At 39.0% G+C, this 22,954-nt stretch overlaps 1 protein-coding gene across 5 annotated transcripts in view; it reads left to right on the top strand.

The window, feature by feature from the left end:
- Positions 1 to 22,954, top strand: part of RhoGAP93B (MyTH4 and RhoGAP_KIAA1688 domain-containing protein RhoGAP93B) — a 50,539-nt gene that overhangs the window by 23,880 nt on the left and 3,705 nt on the right. For 2 of the 5 annotated variants that reach the window (XM_090178924.1, XM_090178925.1), the window contains exons 1-6: positions 11,311 to 11,579; positions 16,811 to 16,912; positions 18,959 to 19,097; positions 21,066 to 21,161; positions 21,230 to 21,328; positions 21,586 to 22,936. In XM_090178924.1, the coding sequence (XP_090035050.1) occupies positions 11,413 to 11,579; positions 16,811 to 16,912; positions 18,959 to 19,097; positions 21,066 to 21,161; positions 21,230 to 21,328; positions 21,586 to 22,936 (1,954 nt within the window). In that variant the 5' untranslated portion in view covers positions 11,311 to 11,412. Of the gene's footprint in view, positions 1 to 11,309; positions 11,580 to 15,169; positions 15,199 to 16,810; positions 16,913 to 18,958; positions 19,098 to 21,065; positions 21,162 to 21,229; positions 21,329 to 21,585; positions 22,937 to 22,954 lie in introns of those variants that run through there. The other 3 variants (XM_090178926.1, XM_090178928.1, XM_090178927.1) reach the window with 3 other exon arrangements.

Genomic DNA, 22,954 nt, shown 5'->3' with positions numbered 1-22,954 from the left:
GTGTCCGGACTTGCGCGACAAAAAACCTAAATGTCTTTTAAGGAAGAAAAAAACGTCAATTTTCATTTTCCACAAACCCATTGTGCGAAAGGGGACATTTCGTCGGGGCGATTGATTGCCCTCTCTCACCTTCCTCCAGTATTAAGGTACGGACAAAAAAGAGTGGCGTTGCGCGTCCGCTATCCTATTGTTAGTCTTTGGCGGGGCGTGACTCATGAAACATACATGTACGCGGATAAAATATATATAGGAATTTTCAGGTCGCTCTCCTCTCTCGTTTTATTTTCTTCCCCGGCCCAACAGCACCCCACTACCTTTTTGTGTTCAAATTTCAATCTCTCTTTCCGTCCCGAGAACCGTCAAGGTTTATTTCGCGCGCTAAGACTTTACCCTATCTCCGCCCTTCAGTTTACTCGCAAGTTAGCCTACGATCGACTCTACGGTAAAGTTCCGAACTGTGGCCGCGCCGGTCTCCAGGCCGCGTCATAAGGGCGAAATTTCGATGCACGCCGGTCTCCCGCTCCAGTCGATGGTTGTATCGTGTCACCCGGAAATTGCGTCTAAGGTTAAAAGGAGGAAATGCCTTCTTAGCCGCTTCCATTTCCGCCTGGATCGTTGGCCGTCTTATTAGGCTTTGATCCGTCAATTTAACCTGGAAATTGGCATTAAGGGCGATCCTGCCTACGGGACTCATTACGGACTCTTTTTAGGCTGGCTCCCCTCTCGGGCGGTGTTGAGTCACCAGCGCGCCTTTCGTTTATTATTTTGTACCCCGGAATCGGGGTTAAGAGGAGAACCCGGGCCCGCAGACCCTTTCACTTTCCTCTCGCCGTAACGATTTTGGTATAAATGTTATCGTTTCGTCTTTGGCGTTTGTACGTGTGTCTGAAACCCTTGGCAATGTTGAAGGATTTTGCGCGGGGTTTTTTTGGGCCATCGTTTAATCTGTAGCTGCCGGCGGAATTTCCGCCTATTCCATTGGCTTCCCAACAAATCATTTCAATGCATATCAGGGTTGGTTGGCTTAAGCCACACTGGTTTAAATCATGGTTTAAACCAAGTGATTTAAAAAACAATGGTTTTTTTAATATTTTTTTTAATTAAATAAAAATTATTCGAAAACGTATGTACATTTTTTAACGAAATGATTACAATTCTAAAACATTTACAAAGTGACCACATTTCCTATATTTTCCTTAGGTTACCTTTATTTTCGATAAGAATCCTTATTTTTGTTTATGATTTTTCCTATACTTTCCTTTAATTCGCTTGAAAATTTCCTATTTTCCCTGGTCAAAATCAAAAAAGAAACTTCGTTCTGGTCAGACTTGTAAGAAACGAAACCAAAACTAAAACTTGGTTTCTGGCGAGACTTGTAATAAATTATTTGCACTGGCAGAGTTTAATCTAGGCATATTTTTTATTACTCATATTAATTTTTAGTGATTTTTAATATGTATGCACGGTTAAACGAAAGCGAAAAATAGATTAACAGTAAAGTAAAGCAGTGTTTAAAAAAAAGGTTTTTTTTTCAACCCTGATGCTTATAAAATGACCACGTCGGTTTGAATTAGCAGGCCGGCCTGACAAGAGAGGGGGAAGCCGGTACAAATTACCGGGACCAGTGGCGTAGCTGAGAACCCCGCCAAAATCCAATGGGGGCCCCCTTTTCAATTTTTTATGGTGAGCAGAGCCCTACGGACCATCAGCTACGCCGGGGCCCGTACAAGCTTTGGGGCCCCGCATTTGAGCCCTTCTACTATACTTCTCCCGCGAAACATTGTTAATTAGAAAAATAAGGTAGCTCTTGGGGCCCGAAAGTATTGTTTTGCCAGGGCCCGGCCCGCTCTCGGTGGTCCTGTTAGCAGGGTGATCACAACTGTATTTAATAAATTTAATCATATATTCCATGTATTTCTATAGTTACGCTATTTTCCTAGTTTATAAAATTTTTCGTACTTTACTCGTTACAATTTCGTGTTTTAACATAGATGCATGGCAATCAAAATCTTTAAAGATAGAAAGCATTTCGAACAAAATTACGTCAGTTATCGCGTAACGAAGATTGTAGCCATATATTTTCCACACTATTAGAAATCGTCGCTTGCTCAATCAATTATTACGCCATATTATCTTTAAAAACAAAAAAATTTCGCTTCGTAAGTATCTGAAAGCTATTTTTTGCTGTTATTTCATCACAAATTATCGTATATTTTTACTTTTATTTATATATAGACTACAAATTTCATTTTTTTCCCTTTAAAATGTTTTGATCGTTTCTGTGGTCAGCTTGCGAATTTTGTATAAGCTTATTTGATAGCTCGCTCGATGTGTGAAAGCTATACTTCTCTTTTATTCGGAGTTAATCGATAACTAGGACATTTTAAGTTTCTAGGAATTTATCGTAAAGCCTATAGAGAGGCGATAAACAATATTTTTTTTTGGATCTTGGCTTGAAAGCTGACGTTCAATTTCCGTTCGCCGTTTTCATAAAACAAAATATAGACAGGAAATTATTTAATCCGGAAATAACGCGAACAAGATGCGAAATAAATCGATGACCCCAAAGTGTATCTTCTCCCTCGAACGTATCTGCTCTGCCCTTGTAGCGCTTCTGCAGGCGCTTCTTCAAAATGTCGGACTAAGCTCTTTATCTTTATTTTCTAACAATAATATTAATAATATTTAAAATCAATAAATTTTAAATCGCGATTTAAATCGATGATTTTTTTTCTATATATGATTATTAGCTTAAATTTAATAAATTCATTATACATATATACATATATATAGATTGTCTTTAAAAATTAAAACATATTTGTTTTAGGTAAAATTATGATACTAAATTATATAAGACTTTGAAATTTTAATGAAAATCATAAAAATCCGATTTAAATTAAAAAAAAATTGATTTGATTTTTTTTTAAATTAAAAAATTGCCAACCCTGACAACACGTAATAAATAGCTCGTTATTCTTCCCGACTCCAAATTCTTTGGTGGATTTTTAAAATCATTTTAATTCCTTTTAAGCCTCCCAATTTCTTAGCTTTTCTTTGAACGTGGGCTCTCGCTTGTCAAAAACGGGAAAGTTTTATGTATTTGCTTCCATGCCACCGCTGAAGACTTCCATACAGTAAATATTCCGAAGGATCACCGAGTACCGCCCTGCTGGCTACCCCTCTTTTCATCATTCTGCTTCGCTCTTTAGGCAATAACAATAAACCTTGGTGTATTTCTTTTTTGTCAAAAGAGAAACTTTCAAAAAAATCCTTGTTTCAAAAAGAAGAAAAAAAAAGGTTGATAGACTTCATTTTTTCCTGAACGTATTTTCAAAACCGGAAAGTTGACTACGCGTGAAATACATAAAATCCACACAAAATATCCTTTCTTGTCATTTTCTCCGAAGGACTAATTTTTTATTTTCCTTTTTCATTTTGCCATTTCCTTACCTATAACAGTAAAAGATAAATTTCCCGTTTCGTAAACGTAATTTCGCGGTTAAACACGCAGACCCTACCTTCCTTCCTGTCTTCTATAGCGCTGACTTTTGAAATAAAAAAAGATAGTATTTGACACGCACGAATTATACGAATATCCTGTTTCGGGGAAGAATCAAATTTGTAGATTTTATGTCTTCATCTAGACGAAATTATGGGCTGCGATTAAAATATTAATTAGATATCGTTAGCGCTGTTTACTGTAAAACGTTTCTCGAGGCGATTAAATCTTTAATAAGACGTTGTATTCTTTTCCTTATTTTTATTACGGTTCCTTTTATCGAAAACGTAACGGGTACCGATGCATTGACGTCAATGGTAACTAAACCGCTATTTTTACTTTCGGCTTCGTGTTTCGGCGAGCTTACCCAATTTCAAATGACTTGGGGGATAAACTGATGAAAAAGCTTTATCCCCTAACCACCTCTGGCCGCGCGGGCCCATGCTTTATGTTAGAGCCATAGGATACCTTAAATAAGAGAGGAGCTTTACGGTGTCAAACTTCTTCCTGTCTTTTTTTTTTAAAGGACACGACTGTGACGCTTGGCACTACACGGTATACGTTTTATACGTGGTCTGCGTGTTCGGGATGTGGTCGCTAAAACAATCGGCAGCCCACTGTACAGTTACTAGCGGTGGCGCTGTAGAAATTAGAAGACATCTGCGGACGAGGGTGTTTTCCGGTTGCCCCCGTGTTTAACATACCCCCTCACCGCTCTTATACATATGGTGCCGGGTTCTTACGCGTGTAGCTGACTTATTCGGAGGTCAATTTGGTGGTATTGCTTTAAAGTAACATTTTTTTAGATTCCGTTGGAATTTAGGTTCGGTTAAATTTTAAAATTAAACCGAATTTAATTAACACGTTTGATGCTTAAATATTTCCTAGTGTGAATGTAATTTCTCGACTTTTACGTCGCTAAGGGATCCTTGTTTTCGGCGGCGGTTGGCCCCCTGTCTCTGTTCAGTCTCTCATCATCCCGACCCCGCTGTACATTGGAAGCGGCAGCCTCCGCATGGGAACTCGGATCATGGTGCGGGGAATGCGCTCCATATTTGACCCCCTCGCCTTCCTCGTTCGCCTGGTGTTATTATAGTTTACTCTCTGCCATGAGGGAAAAAATATTCGACGCTCAACGAGTCGATTATACGTTGTGGTTGCGAGCTTTCTTCCGAGTTTTCCCGCTAATCTTTGTTTAATTCGTCGAAGCGGCAACAACACTCGTTTCTACTCCAGAGTTTTCAACCATTTCCGAGGAATAACGTATAGACCCGCGCTTATCAAAACCATTTTCTGAATTACATTTATTGAGAAAGAGTTTCGGTCGCCGTGATGGCCTCGACGCCGTTGGGCTTCATTTTCATTTAGTCCGCTAGCGCGACTCCCCAAAAGTTGACATTTCGTCGCCTCGTGAATTTCATTCAATGCGTTTCTTATTTCGTAAATGCTTCAAAAAGTGACTTATTTTCTCGCGGAGGGTTGAAATTACTTTATTATCATTAGATTCGAAAAAAAAAGAAGTTTTTATTTAGTGTCGCTTTTGCCGGATCATCGGATTTTCATCTACGCTCTTTCGTTGAATGGTATGAATATTAAATTTGGTCGAGATTTTTAAATTTATTATTAAGACCTTGGAATGTTTTTGTACTCGTTTATCATTTCTCTTCGGTTTAGGGGTCGGACATTCAGAAAAATTCCTCGCGGAGCCGTTCGCTAATTATACGTCACTTGCCATGTTTACCTGTGCGATATAGATCGATTTACAATTTATAACGGGTAAAGACGACTTTAAAGGGGTAAAATTCATCCGAGTTAACGTGGTGATGGTGTTATTTGTTAGTAGATGGCGCTCTGATAGCAACATGACGTCATAATTTTGATTTTCAACGATTGGTTGAAAGTTTTCAGTTTTAACGGTTTTGTCGACATAGTAATTAATTAATAACATTTTAAAAAAGTTTATTTTTAATAAACTTTATATAGTGTCGTCATCGACCTCAAACAGGAAGGTACCTCGGGTGGATTTCGCCCCTTTTTGAATATTTCCCTGTAGGAAATATGTGAATCCCTGCCATTCGTAATAAAGAAAAACAATTGCAGGGCCCCAGAGGTCCTATAATTCCTATAAAATCCTATATTTTCAAAAATGTCCTATAACATCCTATATTTTTAGCAAAATCCCACAAAAGTCCTATAAAATCCGATAATTTTGATATTTGGCCCATTTCAAATCCAGCCACTTATTGTCAGTTAAATTGCTAGATTTAGATATAGGATAAATTCCTATACCGAGTCATTCTAGTCTATACTTTTGTTATTGTTAACATGGTTAGCTACTACTATATTTTGTGATAAAATGGTTAAATAGTTTCTATTTTTTAAGTGAAAATCGAAGATTTATTTCCTCAAATATAAATTTTGTTTTTAAATGCGTAAAGTTAGTAAATTCAATAGCATATATATAGTCATATAAAATCCTAAAATTTTATAAAAATAGTCCTATTAAGTCGTATATTTTTAGAAATATAATCCTATTTTTCCTATAAAAAAATTTAAGATTTGAGTGGGGGCCCTGCAATTGGAAAGACCTCCGCCCCTAAATTACAAATATTCTAACCACCGCAATTAAACCTTAATCGTAAACCTTTTATTAAATTGAATTCAAAATTGAACTGACTTACTTGAGATATTACCTATAGAAAATTAATCCTACTATTATTGGTGAAAATAGAAATATTAAATTGCTACTTAAAATAATTGATAGCTTGTTTCTGGTATAAAATTAGTATAGTTTACGTAACATTTCAGTAATTTTACCCCCCTGTAATTCCTTCTAACTACGTTATGTAATTTGTAAAAAGGGCCCAGAAAAATCCAGGTTTCACTGAAATATTTGGTATTTAAACAAGATATCACCGACATTTAAGTACACATTATTCGCCGATGTGTTAACTAAATTTTTAAATATTAAATTTAAATTTGAACAAATTTTCAATCATCTTGTACGCAATAGTGCGTCGTTCCGCGAATTGACCAGAAATCTCACTTAAAATTAAAATTTCTTAATGCAACCGAAAACGTAGTACCGAAATTATCATAATAAAAATATAATTTTCAACCAAGTCGGTGTTAATTTAAAAAAAGTATGTACATTTTAAGTCGATAATGGCCATATAGCAATAAACTTGTGGGTACCCGATCTCCAAAATTCATAGCGGACTACCAAGGGCATGATATTTCCTTTCGATTGAGATATCCCAGGCCCTTCTAAGCCTAATTCTTGGAGAGTTATGTGGAATACGGGGGCCTAGTACACACAAATCGTTTAGGAATTGTGTGTAAAAAGGTTTTCTTTTAACAAATCCGCAAAATCCTCGGTTCATTTTCTTTCTGAATGTCCGGTCCCTCCTTCGCTACTAGCTAGGTCGTATATTTTATTAAGTACCCCATTACGTTTTCTTATTACAGTTTTGATCCATCTTTTCGTACATTACCGCCTTATACGTTGCAACAAGAACATATTTAGGTTTCTGAGAACGTATGAGTCTAGCGTTCGGGCCCTCTATTATGACCTCTAACCTAAGTTGCTCTTTCCATTTTTAACAATTGCATAGCACTACATAATATCGGTCGTAAGATGTTTTCTTTTATCTTTCGATAAAATGTTTTCGGGAGGGTTCTATTTATCTCTTAAAAAGTTGAATTTGGCAATTTAATCAAGTTACCGATAAGGTAGCATTAATGTTTCAATTTTATAATTGTAATTTTTAGTTTCACCTTTCTAGTACGTTGTGCTTCTGCGAACGGGTTGTTTCTTACGTTCTCGATTGTCTAAATACGTTGTCGATTGTCTAAATACGTTGTCGATTGTCTAAATACGTTGTCGATTGTCTAAATACGTTGTCGATTGTCTAAATACGTTGTCGATTGTCTAAATACGTTGTCGATTGTCTAAATACGTTGTCGATTGTCTAAATACGTTGTCGATTGTCTAAATACGTTGTCGATTGTCTAAATACGTTGTCGATTGTCTAAATACGTTGTCGATTGTCTAAATACGTTGTCGATTGTCTAAATACGTTGTCGATTGTCTAAATACGTTGTCGATTGTCTAAATACGTTGTCGATTGTCTAAATACGTTGTCGATTGTCTAAATACGTTGCCGATTGTCTAAATACGTTGTCGATTGTCTAAATACGTTGTCGATTGTCTAAATACGTTGTCGATTGTCTAAATACGTTGTCGATTGTCTAAATACGTTGTCGATTGTCTAAATACGTTCTCGATTGTCTAAAAACGTTCTCGATTGTCTAAAAACGTTCTCGATTGTCTAAATACGTTCTCGGTTGCATTTATAAAACACTCTACAGCTCGCGTGCTGCGATTCATTCGCGTTTCTAATTTAAAACCAGACAACCCAATTATATGGAATTTTCCGGAAAAATGATCTACCAGTGCATATATACAATATAAACACGACTTCTGGATTTCGTTCCGCTTAATTGTAAGTTAAGCCTCGAGCTTCATTGTCTCGTTGAAGAAACGAAACAATCAACTTTGCCAATTAATTTCCCCGCCCTCTCCACTCACTTTCCTAATCATTCCGGCTTCCCAATTCGCGATTCCCCGAAATAATCCGAATCTCGATCGAATGAGATTATCGTTTCATTCATCTGGACGAACTTGGCCCATCCCATCCCCCCCAAATCTCCGCGTCTCACCGTCCCAGGATTGCTAATAAGGGTAATTACGCTTCATTACCGAAACGCAACATTCCCCCCAGTAAGGCCACGTCAACAAATGATAAAGCCTTACACGAATAATATCGGAGTACATTTTGCCGTCGCCAAATCGATAGGTTCCAAATGCGGGTTAAATGTAAATTTAATTCCGTTAGGATGTGACTGTCTTCGTTCACGGAGAAATACGCGCGCTACATTAGGACGAATTAAGCAAACCGAATGACTCATTTGTTAGGCAAATATTGCGGGCCACCATCGCGTTTAGGTACGAGTATTGAGGAGTACGCGACGAAGAGGCGATTCGCTAATTAATTAATTTCTACGAAACGGAATTAAAGCGTGACTTCGTGTAGCGTTTAAAATGGGCGGCCTGGTACTAGAATAATAAATTTAATTCAACGAGTATCCCCCCTCCCGGTCGCCGAGGCTTAGTGGGTGTCAAATTTCACGTGGGCAGGATTTTCGAAGGTAACCCCCTCGCTTCTCTTTCGCCGTTGTTTGTTGTTATAATCCCTTTACGACTAGGAAACGGCCAAACACATTTTCTTTTATTTCAAGGTGTAACGTTTGTCTTACGTAATCTTTTTAAGATTCTGAGAGCGACCTTTATGGTAATAAGTTTGATTGTAATTTGTAAAAGGTTGAAAGTGCGAGGAGCGTGCTATTTCTAATTCGTTAAGATCGTTAATTTTATATTCCCATTCTTTCAACTTGGAAAAAGATAAAAATATGCCGCCCTTTTTTGGGAGGATTTTTACGGTGTACAGGGTGAATCTTACCTGTTTTATCTCTGGCAAAATAACAGCTTGGCGTTGTTATATATTTTTTTTATAGATGCAGCTATGGCAATTTTACCTTATAAAATATATTAATTTGACCGTAAAGGTTTATGCAGACATATTAAACTACATATTTAGAAATATACTCTATTTTATTTTATAAAATTACCACTTAAGTTGCATAAATTTTCCCCTGATAATTTTTATACATTTCCCCCTGATAATTTTATACATTTCCCCCTGATAATTTTATACATTTTCCCCTGATAATTTTTATACATTTTCCCCTGATAATTGTAAACATTTTCCCCTGATAATTGTAAACATTTTCCCCTGATAATTTTTATACATTTTCTCCTGATAATTTTTATTAATTTTCCCTTGATAATTTTTATAAATTTTCCCTTGATAATTTTTATAAATTTTCCCTTGATAATTTTTATTAATTTTCCCCTGATAATTTTTATTAATTTTTCCCTGATAATTTTTATTAATTTTTCCCTGATAATTTTTATTAATTTTTCCCTGATAATTTTTATAAATTTTTCCCTGATAATTTTTATAAATTTTTCCCTGATATTTTTTTTTCATTTTCCCTGATATTTTTTTTCATTTTCCCTGATATTTTTTTTTAATTTTCCCTGATAATTTAAAAAAAAATCCCTGGTAAATAAAAAAAAAATTCCCTGATAAGTTTTCATAAATTGCGCAAGTTAGAAGGGAATAACCCTGTGTAAAACCTTTATAACTGGAGGGCTTCCCGGTTTTAAAAATAGAGGGCGCGGTTCTTGTAGCCTATTCTAATTACCTAACAATGGTAGACAATGGTGAATCATTGTTGGCTAGCGTGTTAACGACCATGCAACAACACAAGGAGAGAGAAAAGAAAGACCACGCTACTAAGGAACAGAAATTCGAAGCGCATGCGACTATAACACTTTTTGATCAATCTTTTTCTATACGTATGACGTACGTGTATATAAACAAAGCAGTCTGTTTTTTTTCATACGCTCTCGCGATCAGCGCGAGTTAATTCTAGCGTATAAACTTCCTTTTTAATTTCCTTCCTAAAAAGGATTTGCTACTTTTACAACTATATGGCGCCTTTTTTTTTCGGGGAGAGAATAGTGGCCGCCCCTGTAAGAGCCTTTCAGCCGCTGTACGGCTCTGTATTGTAAAGAAAAGCCCTTTCAGGGGTAATAGACTTTTTCACTTCGATCGAAGAGCGGGCAACTCGGCCGCGTTATTAGGAAGTACGCTGGAGTCTCGGACGCCGCCAGTATTTCTGTTTACCTGTACGGAAACACACGAAATGAATCATCGCGTTAGCAATATCAACTTTTCCAGGTAGGCCTATTCAGCACCTTCTAATCATTTTCCCCCAACCCTTTCGCGTCTTAATGTCTCTTTAGACTTCACCTTGGCTTTAAAGAGGACCCGATTTTCCATAGATACGTCGCTTATTTAAATAATGATCACCTTTCCGCTTCCCCCCGGGGTTTATTTAAGATTTTTGAAAGCCTTTTTAAGAAGATAAGCCGTTTCGCGTGACCAAAAAAGTTGAATTTGAATATTTATATTCCCGCGATGTTACTCGCCTCGTTAATATTATTTTATATGTTAGTTGTTTCCCAGCGAACTGGTTAGGGTCGCCTCTCTCTGTCGCTCGCAAAATCCCTGGAAAAAAAATTTGTATTTTTTTTTAACAAACCGGAAGTGGTGTTAAATCCTCTTCCCGTTTCCTATTGTAAGCTTTTTACGTGATTCAATATTTTAAAGTACGGTTCTATATCGGATACCTCGTCGGCGACACGATATAGCGCGTGTTAGTGCCATCGACGCGCGGACTTCACCGTCTCTTCGTAGATACGTAGTGGTTTGTTAAGCCTCGCTGTTTAATTGGAGTATACGCGCTGGTTCCTCTTCTATTTCGGGAATAGATAAAGTTGGGGATTTTGATAGTGACGGTGGCGGTGGGGTACGCCAATGCCACCAAATTGGAGCTCTTAAAATGAAGTCGGAGGGCCCCTCGTTCTTCTTGGCTGGGGACGATATTGCTCGCTGTTGGAACGACAACTTGACGAGGACTAAAGACGAGGAAGACGACGCGCTTATGAAGAAAAAGAAGAAGAAAGGGAATCGGAATTTGCCTGGCCGCGATTATTCCCGGAGTTTGAATCGCGAAGATGTTTTTATTTCCGATTAGCGGTGGTACCCCGCGGAGGACCGACTAAACTGTTCGTTTATTTTCTGCGAGGCGTCCTCGCTCGTTTGTTCGTTTCGAAGTCTTCGAAGCGCGACTCGCGTTTGGTTCCTTTTCGAGTCGCTGTTATTGTTTGTATTTCGTCGAGCGAGGAATAGACTGATCTTTTACGGCGCGTCTCGCTTCTCATGTTGACCGCTTGGTGGAATTCCGGTCGTAGGTCAACCTGGTCGAACGCTTTCGACACTCAGGAAAGTTGGACTTGGTCATCCTCTTGGATGTGGCTCAATTGTTGTCGGACTTACGGGCGAACTAATGGCAATAATATTAATAATAATAATGTCAACACTGGCAGGTTGGTGTCGTTAATAATGAGGTTTTTGTCCCAATTGCAATTTTAAGGTACTTGCGTTATTTTCGTGATTGTTATCGCCGAATTTTAAAAGTGATAAATTTATTTATCGTAGATTTGTGTCGCGATCAATGTTGAATGGGGCTTTTCGCATCCTCTTAAATCCCCGAGTGTATCATTTTCGCTCCGCACTCCGACCTAGTTGTCATGGAAACGCGGGGTTTTACACTGTCGTATATAGAAAAATGATAAATCTAAATTTCACCCCGTAACAAGTACATAGTGTTGGGGTGGTTTTTTTTAACAATGCTTACAACATAGCAGCGCTGGAGATATAACGCGTAATTGAACACTCCTCGCGTCAGGCTCATGTCTACTTTTGAATTGAAATTCCACGACACCGCTTCGCGGTCTTTCCGTGTGTAGAAATTTTCAACAGCGCTTAATTCGGGCGGTGGGCGGGGGCCTATGGGGCCCATTCCTCTTTCTCTCTGGCGTAACCCCACCGTAGTGGCGCATCAGCGGAAAACTAGAGAGAGAAGTGGTGTGGGTCCCCCCATTTATCACGGGACAGCTGCGGGTTACGCCACGCGCCATTTCATCTCGGCCGCCCCCTTCCCGCTGCTGGGTGCAACGCGCGGGCCTCTCTTTATAATTCACAAGTTCGGGAGAAACTTGGAAATCCATTTATAAAGTCGAGTAGCCCTCCTCCCCTTTTCGCGCGTGTATACCTACGTAGTTCCGACGGTCCCCGTCCCTAATCTATCGCTCCGTCCGATTCCGAAAAAGGATCATCGCGGGATTTCCCCGGGAAAATCACCAAAACATAAATTGATCCTGCCAGGGAATTGCGCTTCTACTCGCGACACGCGCTTTTAAAGTTTACTCCGCGAAAGTTTCGCGTTTTCTTATTCCTCGAATTTATGGAAAACCCTCTCGAGGGGGAAAGTCGGAAGTTCTCGAGCTCGATTGCGAATATGCAAATTGCGAAGAAATGCTAGTTTGGATATCGCTGTTGGGAGATTATGAAAGGAATTTTTAAAATTTTCGGAGAAGTTGACTTTTCGCTTACGTCTATTAAGATTACGTAGGGGATAGCGTTGGTAAATTATCAAGGCATTTGGTTTTGCCACGAGCCAATAGTTTTCCGAAATTTTGTCGGTGATGTGTTAGTTTTTGACTAATTTGTCATGACACATCTTAAAGGCCTAGGTTCACCCCTCTTTGCCAAAAAAGGGTTCAAATATCATTTTTACTTCCCCCTCGAAACCCCACCATTGATAGCGACGGGTCAGCTCGTTCTCCCGACCTCTCCATGTGGAAGGATTAAGTCCGGCATTGTTAGCGCTGTCAAAATTGTCAGCAGTTACAATGCCCTTGAGAAGTCCGAATTACGAGGAGACCGTCGCTATCAATACGGGGATATCGAAGGGAAAAGCAAAAAGATGTTTGAACCCTTTTTCGGCACTGGGGGACGAAATTATTTGAAACTAGGCTCTTAAGCCTTAATCGGCGATGAAATATTATCGTAATTATTAAAAAAATGAAATTCTACTATTACAAATTCTAACAATTTAATAAGGACGGCCATGGTCGATATTTTCATTTAGTTTTTCTCAATGTGTATGAAATTTATTAGATAAAAATTCTTCGAAACTGGTCAGAGAAAGTGCCAATAAAGTTTTGGTTCGTGCCGTAGAATAGCTCAAACTCTTGCGAAATTTTGGGGTCCTTTTGCGAAAATAGACCGACTCACTAATTGCCTGAAACCAAAAATTTAGAGTGAAGCCATTACGAGGTCGATTTTAATACTTTGGTTTATACTAGATGGTGCGGAGTCGCCAATTTAATCTTTTTGGCGGTGAAGGAATAAATACAACAATGTACGCTATTTTAGACTGAAGTTTTATCATTTTTATGTAAAAACTATAAAAAAAAATTTAAAGAAACACAAAAATATTTTCCGCGGTTTTTGGATAATTAAAAATTTCTACGATTCAGACTGCCGGCGCCATCTGGTTAGACTTTAGTTATTTAAAAATCAACCTCTAATGGCGTGTTTACTGCCGTGAAAGGATCTCGTCAAACGTGTGCGGGTCTTTCGCGAACCCATAGTTGGGTCGTTGACCATTAAAATATTGATGACGGCGAACCGTATTCCCATCTCTGTTTGTTGATGAAGGATACGCCGAAATAGGAATTGTACTGTATTCACTGTTTATTTTCATCGCGTATCGTGATCGAATCGTTTCGAAAGTGGGCTAACGTGGGATTCTTCCTTAACCGCGAGAAAAAAAACTTTCCAAAACCAAATTTAATTGGCCGTGATAAAAGTAAAATAAAATAGATTTTTAATTGCTTTCTAACAAGAACAATTTTGCCGTGAAAAGCGGGGAGGGAGGGAGCTCCCCAAATTGATAAGAAGCGTTGCGCGAGTCAAACTCGTTTACATAATAGGAGGGCGAAAAAGTTTTTATTGAAGTAAAAATACTATTCTTTCGGTGGTCGAGGAGGGCTGGAGAGGGGGTCAAAAAGTCGCCGGAAACAGTCGTTTCCGTCACTCCCAGAGGCTATTATCTTTTTATAATGACGGGGTCCCTCGAATTTTCTCCCCACCTAGCATCGTTTTATTTAATATTTGATCACTTTCATCCGCGTCTCTACTTTGAAATTCAACGTTATATACTAGTTCCAAAATTGATAAGTTTTGAAAGTTTTATACGGATGAAATCGTTTCTTTTTTCATCGTATCTAGGATTCTATAGGTGAACGCGGCACTATCACGTTATACTGTCCGATGATTCCGTTAGGGTACGAGGAAGTCAATTTAACTCGACAGTTCGTTTTAATACGGAGCTCCGCTATTGGGACGAATTAACTCCGTCGTTGCAAAGCCGGATCTTAATAGACAGTTCGGTAAATAGAGGGGCGTTGGTAAAGTCCGCGTCGCGCTACGTTTAACCCCGATATCCACTAACCTTGAAATGAGAATTTCGTCGAAGGAAGCTACTCCGCTAATGGAGATTGGAACGAAGAAGAAAGTTGGCGGTTCGGCTAAAAGCATTCTGTAACAATGGAATCATCCCCTCCGCGGCTACTTTCGTTGGAAACCACGAAATATCCGACACGCTAATGTCGCGCCTCTCTCTACTTTTATTATTCTCCATCAGCCAGAGAAACGTAAAACCTTTTTTCTACCTTTTTTTTCGTGGCGTTTTTCGCCGATGGGCATACACGCGAGAAACCCCCCTTTTCTTTTGTTTCCGAGCCATTTTTCGGCGTGACGTCACACGAGCATTCCGTCTTTTAATGACGGCACTTCCTGCCAGAGAATCCTGTACTCGCTCGTCTCACGCTCCTCCGCTGGTTGCGGGAGAAGCCTTTAAGCAATTATCGAAGAAAGGTTTGCCCTTAGTGTCTCGACAAACTAACTTAAATTTTCGCTCGCCTCTTCTGTCATTTCCCCCTGGATATATACCGCGTAATCGGTGACGTTCCTGACTTGTTTTGACGCTCCCAAACGCTGGTATACGTCGTGTGTGACGGGCAATCGCGACTGTGATAAAGCGTGATTATCTCCGAACCTCGTGGAAATTAAAAAGTTGTGGAGTATGTTTACTCGGTAAGGGTTTTTGCGTTTATCTACGCTGGAAATGTACCGCTACTTTTATGATCCGTTGAATTACGCAGTTTCCCATCCAGATAAGCTGCGTTGACCTATTTATTTCTAGTAGTGTTACGGTTTTAAATTTGCTTTTAGTCTGTAGGCGCGATACTTGATAGATGATGATAGCTATCATTGGAATGACTTTGGTTGAATGACATTTTTAAATGAACTTCTACTAAATTCTTACTTTATCTAAATATGACAAACGGCACCGTTGTACAACTCCCCTTTTCATTATGTATAGAGTAATACGAGGTCCCGGTCTTTGATTGTATTGGGATGTATTTGTAGATAACATAAGGTGTTACTACCGTATTTATCCTAAGTCTATGTGAAGATAACATTAGGTGTTACTGCCGTAATTATCCTTCATCTATGTGAAGATAACATGAGGTGTTATTACTATGTATTTTTCCTTTGTCTATGTGAAGGGGGTGTTACTACCGTATTTATCCTTCATCTATGTGAAGATAACATGAGGTGTTATTACTATGTATTTATCCTTTGTCTATGTGAAGGGGGTGTTACTACCGTATTTATCCTTCGTCATGTGAAGATAACATGAGGTGTTAATACCGTATTTATCCTTTGTCTATATGGAGATAACATGGTGTTACTACCGTATTTATCCTGGATCTATGTGAAGATGACACGGGGTGGTATTACTCTATTTATCCTTAGTCTATGTGAAGATGACATGGGGTGGTATTACTGGATTTATCCTTAGTCTATATGTAGATAATATGGTGGTACTATCGTATTAACCCTGCTTTCAATTCATTTTATCCTTGGATAATCCATTATTAACAATTAAAATGACCCAATTTTCCATGTGGCAAAATATTTGTAGTTCCGAAACGAAGTTAATTAATCGTGTCACTGTCTTTCGCGACGTCTTTTTATGACGATGACGATAGTAGGTTAATGTCTGTCCCCTTTCCAACGCACCCCCTCATACATATATCACCAAACGTTTCCACTCCCGCTTGTGAAATAGAATCGGAAAGATATTTTCCCCATTAAATAAAATATGAATATTTCCACGATATTTCTGGCTTATATCGAAACATGTTTTTAGATTTAAGTATCTATATATCGAGAAGTTTATTTCTCAAATATTTTATATATTTGAGTAGCAGAGCACACTACAGCGAAGTCAATGAAAGACTAATATCCAGTTTTTTATTTGCCATTTCTCCGAATTCTTATAACCCTTGCCTTATTTACGTTACGTTCGGTATCGAGGTTTTTTCAGTCGGAATTGTTTCTGGAATATAATATTGCTTACTTTGCTACGTCCATTTTGATCTTTATGCGCTTCGTTTTTAGTGTTTATTTTGGGAAAGCAAATTTAATACGCACATGCACCCATTTCCCGGAAGAATTCCGAAATGGATTTTTCTCTCTATTAGCGGCGGCCTTCCACGAAGAATAACCGACTCGCGATATTTACCGTTCCCTGCCGTATTCGTGTTTCTCGTGTATCTTACGTTTAAGCACACATATACGTGAGTAATGTTTCGCTAATGCGTCCGTAATTTTTTATCTCTTCGCTCTCGCTATCCAGGGTGGAGTGGGTGGAGATCATTGAGCCGAAGACGAAGGAGCACATGTACGCTAACCTCACCACTGGAGAATGCGTCTGGGATCCCCCACCCGGAGTTCAAGTGTAAGTAGCCCATTAACACGCTTAATTCGTTCGTTTCTGAACCGGTAATGAGAAGTTACATTTAGTTGGAAACGTGGACTATTTGCCACTTCGCGTCCGTCCCGGTTTTAAAAGCAGGTTTGATCGTGTTTGCGACGATGAAGTTTTAACAGTGGCGTAACTAAGGTTTTTTAGTTTTTTTTGGGGGGGGGGGGGCATATTATTCGAGGGCATGCCCGCGTCGCAGGCCCTACGTGGCCGTTATTTACGCCATTGAGTTGAAACGCGGACGGTAATGAAAATTACTTCATATTTTGGGAAATATTTTCGCATCTGGAATATAAATTGGGTGGCGGAGTGGTTAGCACTTTCGCCTCGCAGCAAGAGGAGCCGGGTTCGATCCCAGCTTGTGGCAATCAGAACTACTCCCCGTGTTCTGTCCCCACTTGTTAAAGGGGGTTCCCCCCGAGCTCTATCCCTAAAAACCTATAGAGGTAATAGTAAATGTAGGGTGCTGTTTGCTCGCGTGGCGTGAAGGGCTTGCCACCACCCTCCTACGCGTTGTAACCCGGCCACCTGATTTAATGGCTTTAAAAGTCGCTCGATGACTTAGGCCTAAGGTGGTGCCTTGGGTATTAGCCTAGCTGTTTATTATAATATGCGGCAAACAGAACAAAAGTGCCCCTGCAAACTAACGATCCCCGAATGTTAAATTGTTAAAAGCAGCCGCGTTGAGTCAGGGTACCCGTGCTTTCGCGAAATATTCGCACCCTGGGCGCGAGATAATTACGTAATTATAGGCAAAACAAGAGCGTTCACCCTCTCGCGAAAACCTCCTCCTTTCGCATTCAGAGTTCATCCACTCCCTTTTAAACGAAGTTTATCTCCGACTCTTTAGGAAAAGGCTTTACAGTCTCTTTTATTTCAACGAGTTAATAGGGGCTTTTTCTGTTTGACTCCCCGGGGACTCCGACACCCTCCCCTCCCATTTCATCGACTCCATTATCTACGGTTTAAATTTAACATCGTACGACCTTTCGCTATCGTCGCCGTTATTATTCCAAGCCTTCGCTAAATATCTCGACTATTCGTTATTAGAGTAATTGTATTCTTGGCAATGACGCTTAAGGGGGCTTTGGTTTTGTAACGCGTAGATCCCATTTCTTTAACACGCCGTGTAGAAGAGTTTGAAAAAGGGCAGACATCAAATTTAATACGTTCGGAGTTAAAGACGACAGTCTGAGAGGGGAAAAAAATCAATGGTACGCGGGGTTGGGTCGGGGCGGCTAACCTAAAACCCCGCGTACTACGGAAGGTGGCTGGGGGTTTTCTGACGTAACGAAGCGAGGTCAGGGGTCACCCTAGGGATTCAACAACCTTCTAACGGTTTTCTTTATTTATTCACTTATACGAAAGACGCCGGCAATCGCCCTTCTATTGGCTTAAGATACGCTGGCTTGGTTGGTTGTCTCTAGGGGGGCATTATTTTGTTACGAGATGATGGAGATGTGGGGGAGTCAGGGGGGGGTCTTCCATATCGCTGTTATTTTATTGCACCGGTGTATAATATTGGGAAAAAAACTAACTTTTTATATCGTTTCCTTGGGATTACCTTATGGTGTATGATATTGATAAATTGTTCTTTTTCGCGCCCCAATATTGATGATGCAGTGGCTACTCCATTATTTACCCCCATTTCTACATGTTGCGTATAGTGCCTTCCAGACGATAAACTTAGGCCCATCTTTGAACTTTCGATAATAATCGAATGAAATCTCTTCGAAATTTTTACAAGGAATGAATACTGTCGTTAGTCGCTAGCGCATTTCTGATTAAATTTTAAAGGGGTATATTTGCACTCAAACAAATGAGTATAAAAAAATTGTATTTGGAGATGAGATTTCCTTTCCGTGCTTCTGTAGGGTATTTGTTTTTTCTTTATAACGGGGTGGTGTTTTCTTTTACGACCCTTCTTCTAGCGGTCGCGTTTTTACTGCCTTATTTACCTCCATTTCATGGCTTTTTTTAAAACGTTAGGTCCTTTTTCGCCGTGGTTTTTTTTTGCAGAAAAAAGACGGACGATAACCAGTGGTGGGAACTTTACGACCAGAATACCGCCAGGTTTTACTACTATAATGCCAGTAGTCAGAAAACAGTTTGGCATCGGCCGCAGAACTGTGATATCATTCCCCTCGCCAAATTACAGGTAAAACGCTACTTTGTTTTCTTACATTTTCCGTAATCATTTTTTTTAAATTTCGATATCGTTTCTACAAATGACACAATACATTTAATTTATTCATTTAATTAAATAAGGAACAATAAAATAAAAGGACGTTGTTGCCTGTCCGTTGCATATCATTCTACCACAATTTCGCAGCTGTTTTATGACCTATTTTATTATATTATCATCTGTTTTCCCTTCTTTGACGCTGTAGTAACCGAATAGGCGTGCTTTAACCGCTTTCGTGGGTTCACCGCGAAATACCCTCCCGGCCGCCCGTCCACCCCCTGGTGGCGTTTGAGGGAAGCGCCAAAACTCCTTCCTCCCCTGACTTACCTTTGGGCTATAAAAATAATTTACCCCGCCCTTACGCAATCCGAAATCATGCGGGAAAACGGTTTTTGAAGGCGCAACCATCCGTGAATTCATCAAACTTCCCTTTTGTTTTTACTGCCTGAAGAGGAATTTATTCGATTTATCGGTTGGCCATAAGCGAGTTTGTCTGAAATGTATTTTACGGTAAATATTATACAAATACAAGTATTTATTATTTTACCGTTTTTCACCTGTCAATTACCGTTAACAGTTCCCTTTTTCTCTCTCGAGGTTTTCTTAGACACGCCTCAAAAGATACTGCCGCGAAAAACGTTTCGGTTTTGTCTTTTCATCCTTCGGGGCTGATTCTCCTCGTAGCAATTTTGATTGAAATACCTCCGTCCCGGTCCAAGCCCGGTCCAAGGGATTCCGAAAGAGGCGCGGGGTTGTGGAGGAGAAGCGGGATCAAAGAGGATGGAAAATAAAGGGAAAGCTTGTAGAGAGCGATGGGAGAAAGTTCAGGGAAAGAACAAGAAAGAAAAAGTTTATATTTGGATCACGTTGGAGTGAAAGTGATCCCCGAGTTCCTAGCGTGTTTGGGAATTCTCATTAGGATCTTAAAAGAAAAACAGAAAGGGGAATTTACTCCCACTCCAAGTCAGCCTCGCAGGCTTTATCCCTGGGATTATTACAGGAGAGCTATTTTTCATCTTTTTCCTATGTGTCATCTCTTCTTTTTTTTTCTTTTTTTTTGAAAACCCATTTTCTCTAAATAACTCCCTCAAGAAAGACACTTTTTGGTAACATAATTTGCCTAAATAATGAAAATTGATTGAAATATTCGTCATTGGGTGGCCCATGAGGTTTTTTGTTGAGGGGGATGGGATTGTTGAGTTACTGACTTATTAAATTTTCATCTTCATGCATTTACTTGTATTATGTAAATTCTGTGGAATATATAATAATGTTGAACATTGAGTTTATTAATAACTTAAGTGGTATGTACTTAATGAAATTATTTTAGCCCTCTGAAACTTTTTATCGCAATTAGAGCAATCTTTTTTCAGTTCAGGGCCCCCAGAGGTCCTATAATTCCTATAAAATCCTATATTTTGAAAAATGTCCTATAACATCCTATATTTTTAGCAAAATCCCCCAAAAGTCCTATAAAATCCTATAATTTTGATATTTTGCCCGTTTCAAATCCAGCCGCTCAGTGAAATTGCTAGATTTAGCTATATGGTAAATTCCTATACCAAGTCATTCTAGTCTATACTTTTGTTATTGTTAAGATGGTTAGCTACTAGTATATTTTTGTGATAATATGGTTAAATAGTTTCTATTTTTTAAGTGAAAATCAAAGATTTATTTCTCTAAATATAGATTTTGTTTTTAAATGCATAAAGATAATACATTAAATAGCATATATAGTCCTATAAAATCCTATAATTTTCTAAAAATAGTCCTATAAAGTCCTATATTTTTAGAAAAATAATCCTATTTTTCCTATAAGAAAATTGAAGATTTGAGTGGGGGCCCTGTCAGTTTTTAAGAGGCATTTTAGCAATTTAAGCCAATTCTTATATCATAGCTATTCAATGACCATTTTTCTTTAAATTTAATTTAATTTTTTAGACTCTCAAACAAAACACAGAAGTTCAAGATGAAGAAGATAATAAAATTTGTGTTAAAAAAGAAACTGTTGCCACACAGACTAATACAAAAGGACTGGTAAATATTTTTTAAATAGTTTTAGTATATATTTTATTAGTTACATATCATTTGCTAAATTATTCAAGGTGAGAGAGGCGGTGTCAAACAATAGCAATAGAAGTGTGCGATCCATTACTATATCAACCCAGACCAGCCCTGCCTCATCTCCACGAGAACGACGGAAAGTAAGTTGATTTCTCCTCTTCTTTTATAATCTTACTCAAGTCATCCATCATTTTAATCACGTTGACGTTTCTTACATCCCTCATTTTTCTACTCTTCTCATTCAAAATTTCAGAAAAAAATATTCACTCAGGCAATACTAAGGTTTTGTGAACTTTACCCATGTCACTGTTTGAACCATTTTTTGACGGGGTAGAATTCCTAAGATTTTAATTTTCTAACTTTTACTCCCAAAAATTAATTGTAATTTTGTTTTCAGCATCATCATCATCATCACCACCACCACCACCATCATTTGAAAAGGGGCTCTAGTCCTTCATCACCAAGTTGCGGACCACCTGGAACAAAAAAGAATGAAGACAACATTGTTAATGGTGAAAATCGTTTGCACGCAAGAACTCCGCAACCTCCTGTCGGCCCATGGCAGCAGAATCAAAGTCAACAAGTTGGGGGATCTTGCGTTGGCACTAAAAGCTCTAGTCGCTCGAGCGACTCTAGCACCATATATCAAAGTCGAAGCTCCCTTGATGGACCTGGGCCGGTATTGTTCAGACGTCATGACTCTTGTTGCTCTAATGAAAGTGGAGGCTCCAATCAGTCTCAGAGGCATGATGGTGCTCAAAATAGTACTCGTGGAAGAGGATCTGATCAGAATGGGATATCGTCAATTGAACATCGATCCAGCCATGCTAGTGAGTTTGGTATATCTGGAAGACAAAGGTCATTAGATATTGACCAGCATCCTGGTACGGTGGGAGGCGGTAATCAATTGATGTGGCGTCAGAATAGTGTTGATTCTCCAATTGGCGTTATTCGAAGCAGTTCAATGAGGATGGGCATGGGTGGTCGTATGCCCGAAGTTATTTCTGTGGAAAATACACCGAGGTTACAAAGGAGAATTCACGACACATCTCCAGGTGCTCAAGATAATTTGGGATACCAGGATTATGGACATCATGGAGGGACAGTCATTGATCCTTTATCAACGCCAGTCTCAAATAGGAGAAATTGGGCAAGAAGCAGTTCAAGGAGCACTGACTCAAGTATGTCAAGTCCTCAAAGTCCTTTGGGAATGCCAAATGTTCAAGTTGTGCGTGATGCGGATGGCACTGTGTTGACATTTAGCGATTCTGGGAGAGGAGGGAATCTTAACACTAACAATCGTCAAGCGTCAGAGGACAGTTCTCCTTTGTCTCTGGATTCTTCTCAACAAAATATGGACAGTGGTTTGGAAAGTAGAATGTCCTCTATGGAGAGCCAACAAAGAATGGGGGCTCCCAATCACAATGCCACGTCTCCAGCTAATCGAATTGCTAGAAGTTCTTCAAAGTCTTTCGAAAGAGATAGCCAAATGAACATTAGCGGAGGAAAGCAAACTCATAGTCGAGAAGGCAGCGAGGTGTCGATTGGTTCATACTTTCACAATACTATTTTCAGTGACGCTCAGAAACCTCACAGAACGTCAAATGGAGATTCCCCTAGGTTAAATGAACAACCCACGCCACTTTACAGCAACTTAGATTATCCGTATCTGTTTGATAGAAAATCTGACAATCAAAGTTACTTATTGCCGTTGCAACATTATCTATTAGAACAAGCTAAACTATCAGGTGAGATTAATAATGATA

The sequence above is a fragment of the Leiobunum rupestre genome, chromosome 6 (genome assembly GCF_980474605.1).
Source record: "Leiobunum rupestre chromosome 6, qqLeiRupe1.1.hap1, whole genome shotgun sequence".
Lineage (NCBI taxonomy): Eukaryota > Metazoa > Arthropoda > Arachnida > Opiliones > Sclerosomatidae > Leiobunum > Leiobunum rupestre.
Note: the sequence above shows the minus strand (reverse complement) of the source record. Positions and strands in the feature narration are given on the sequence as shown.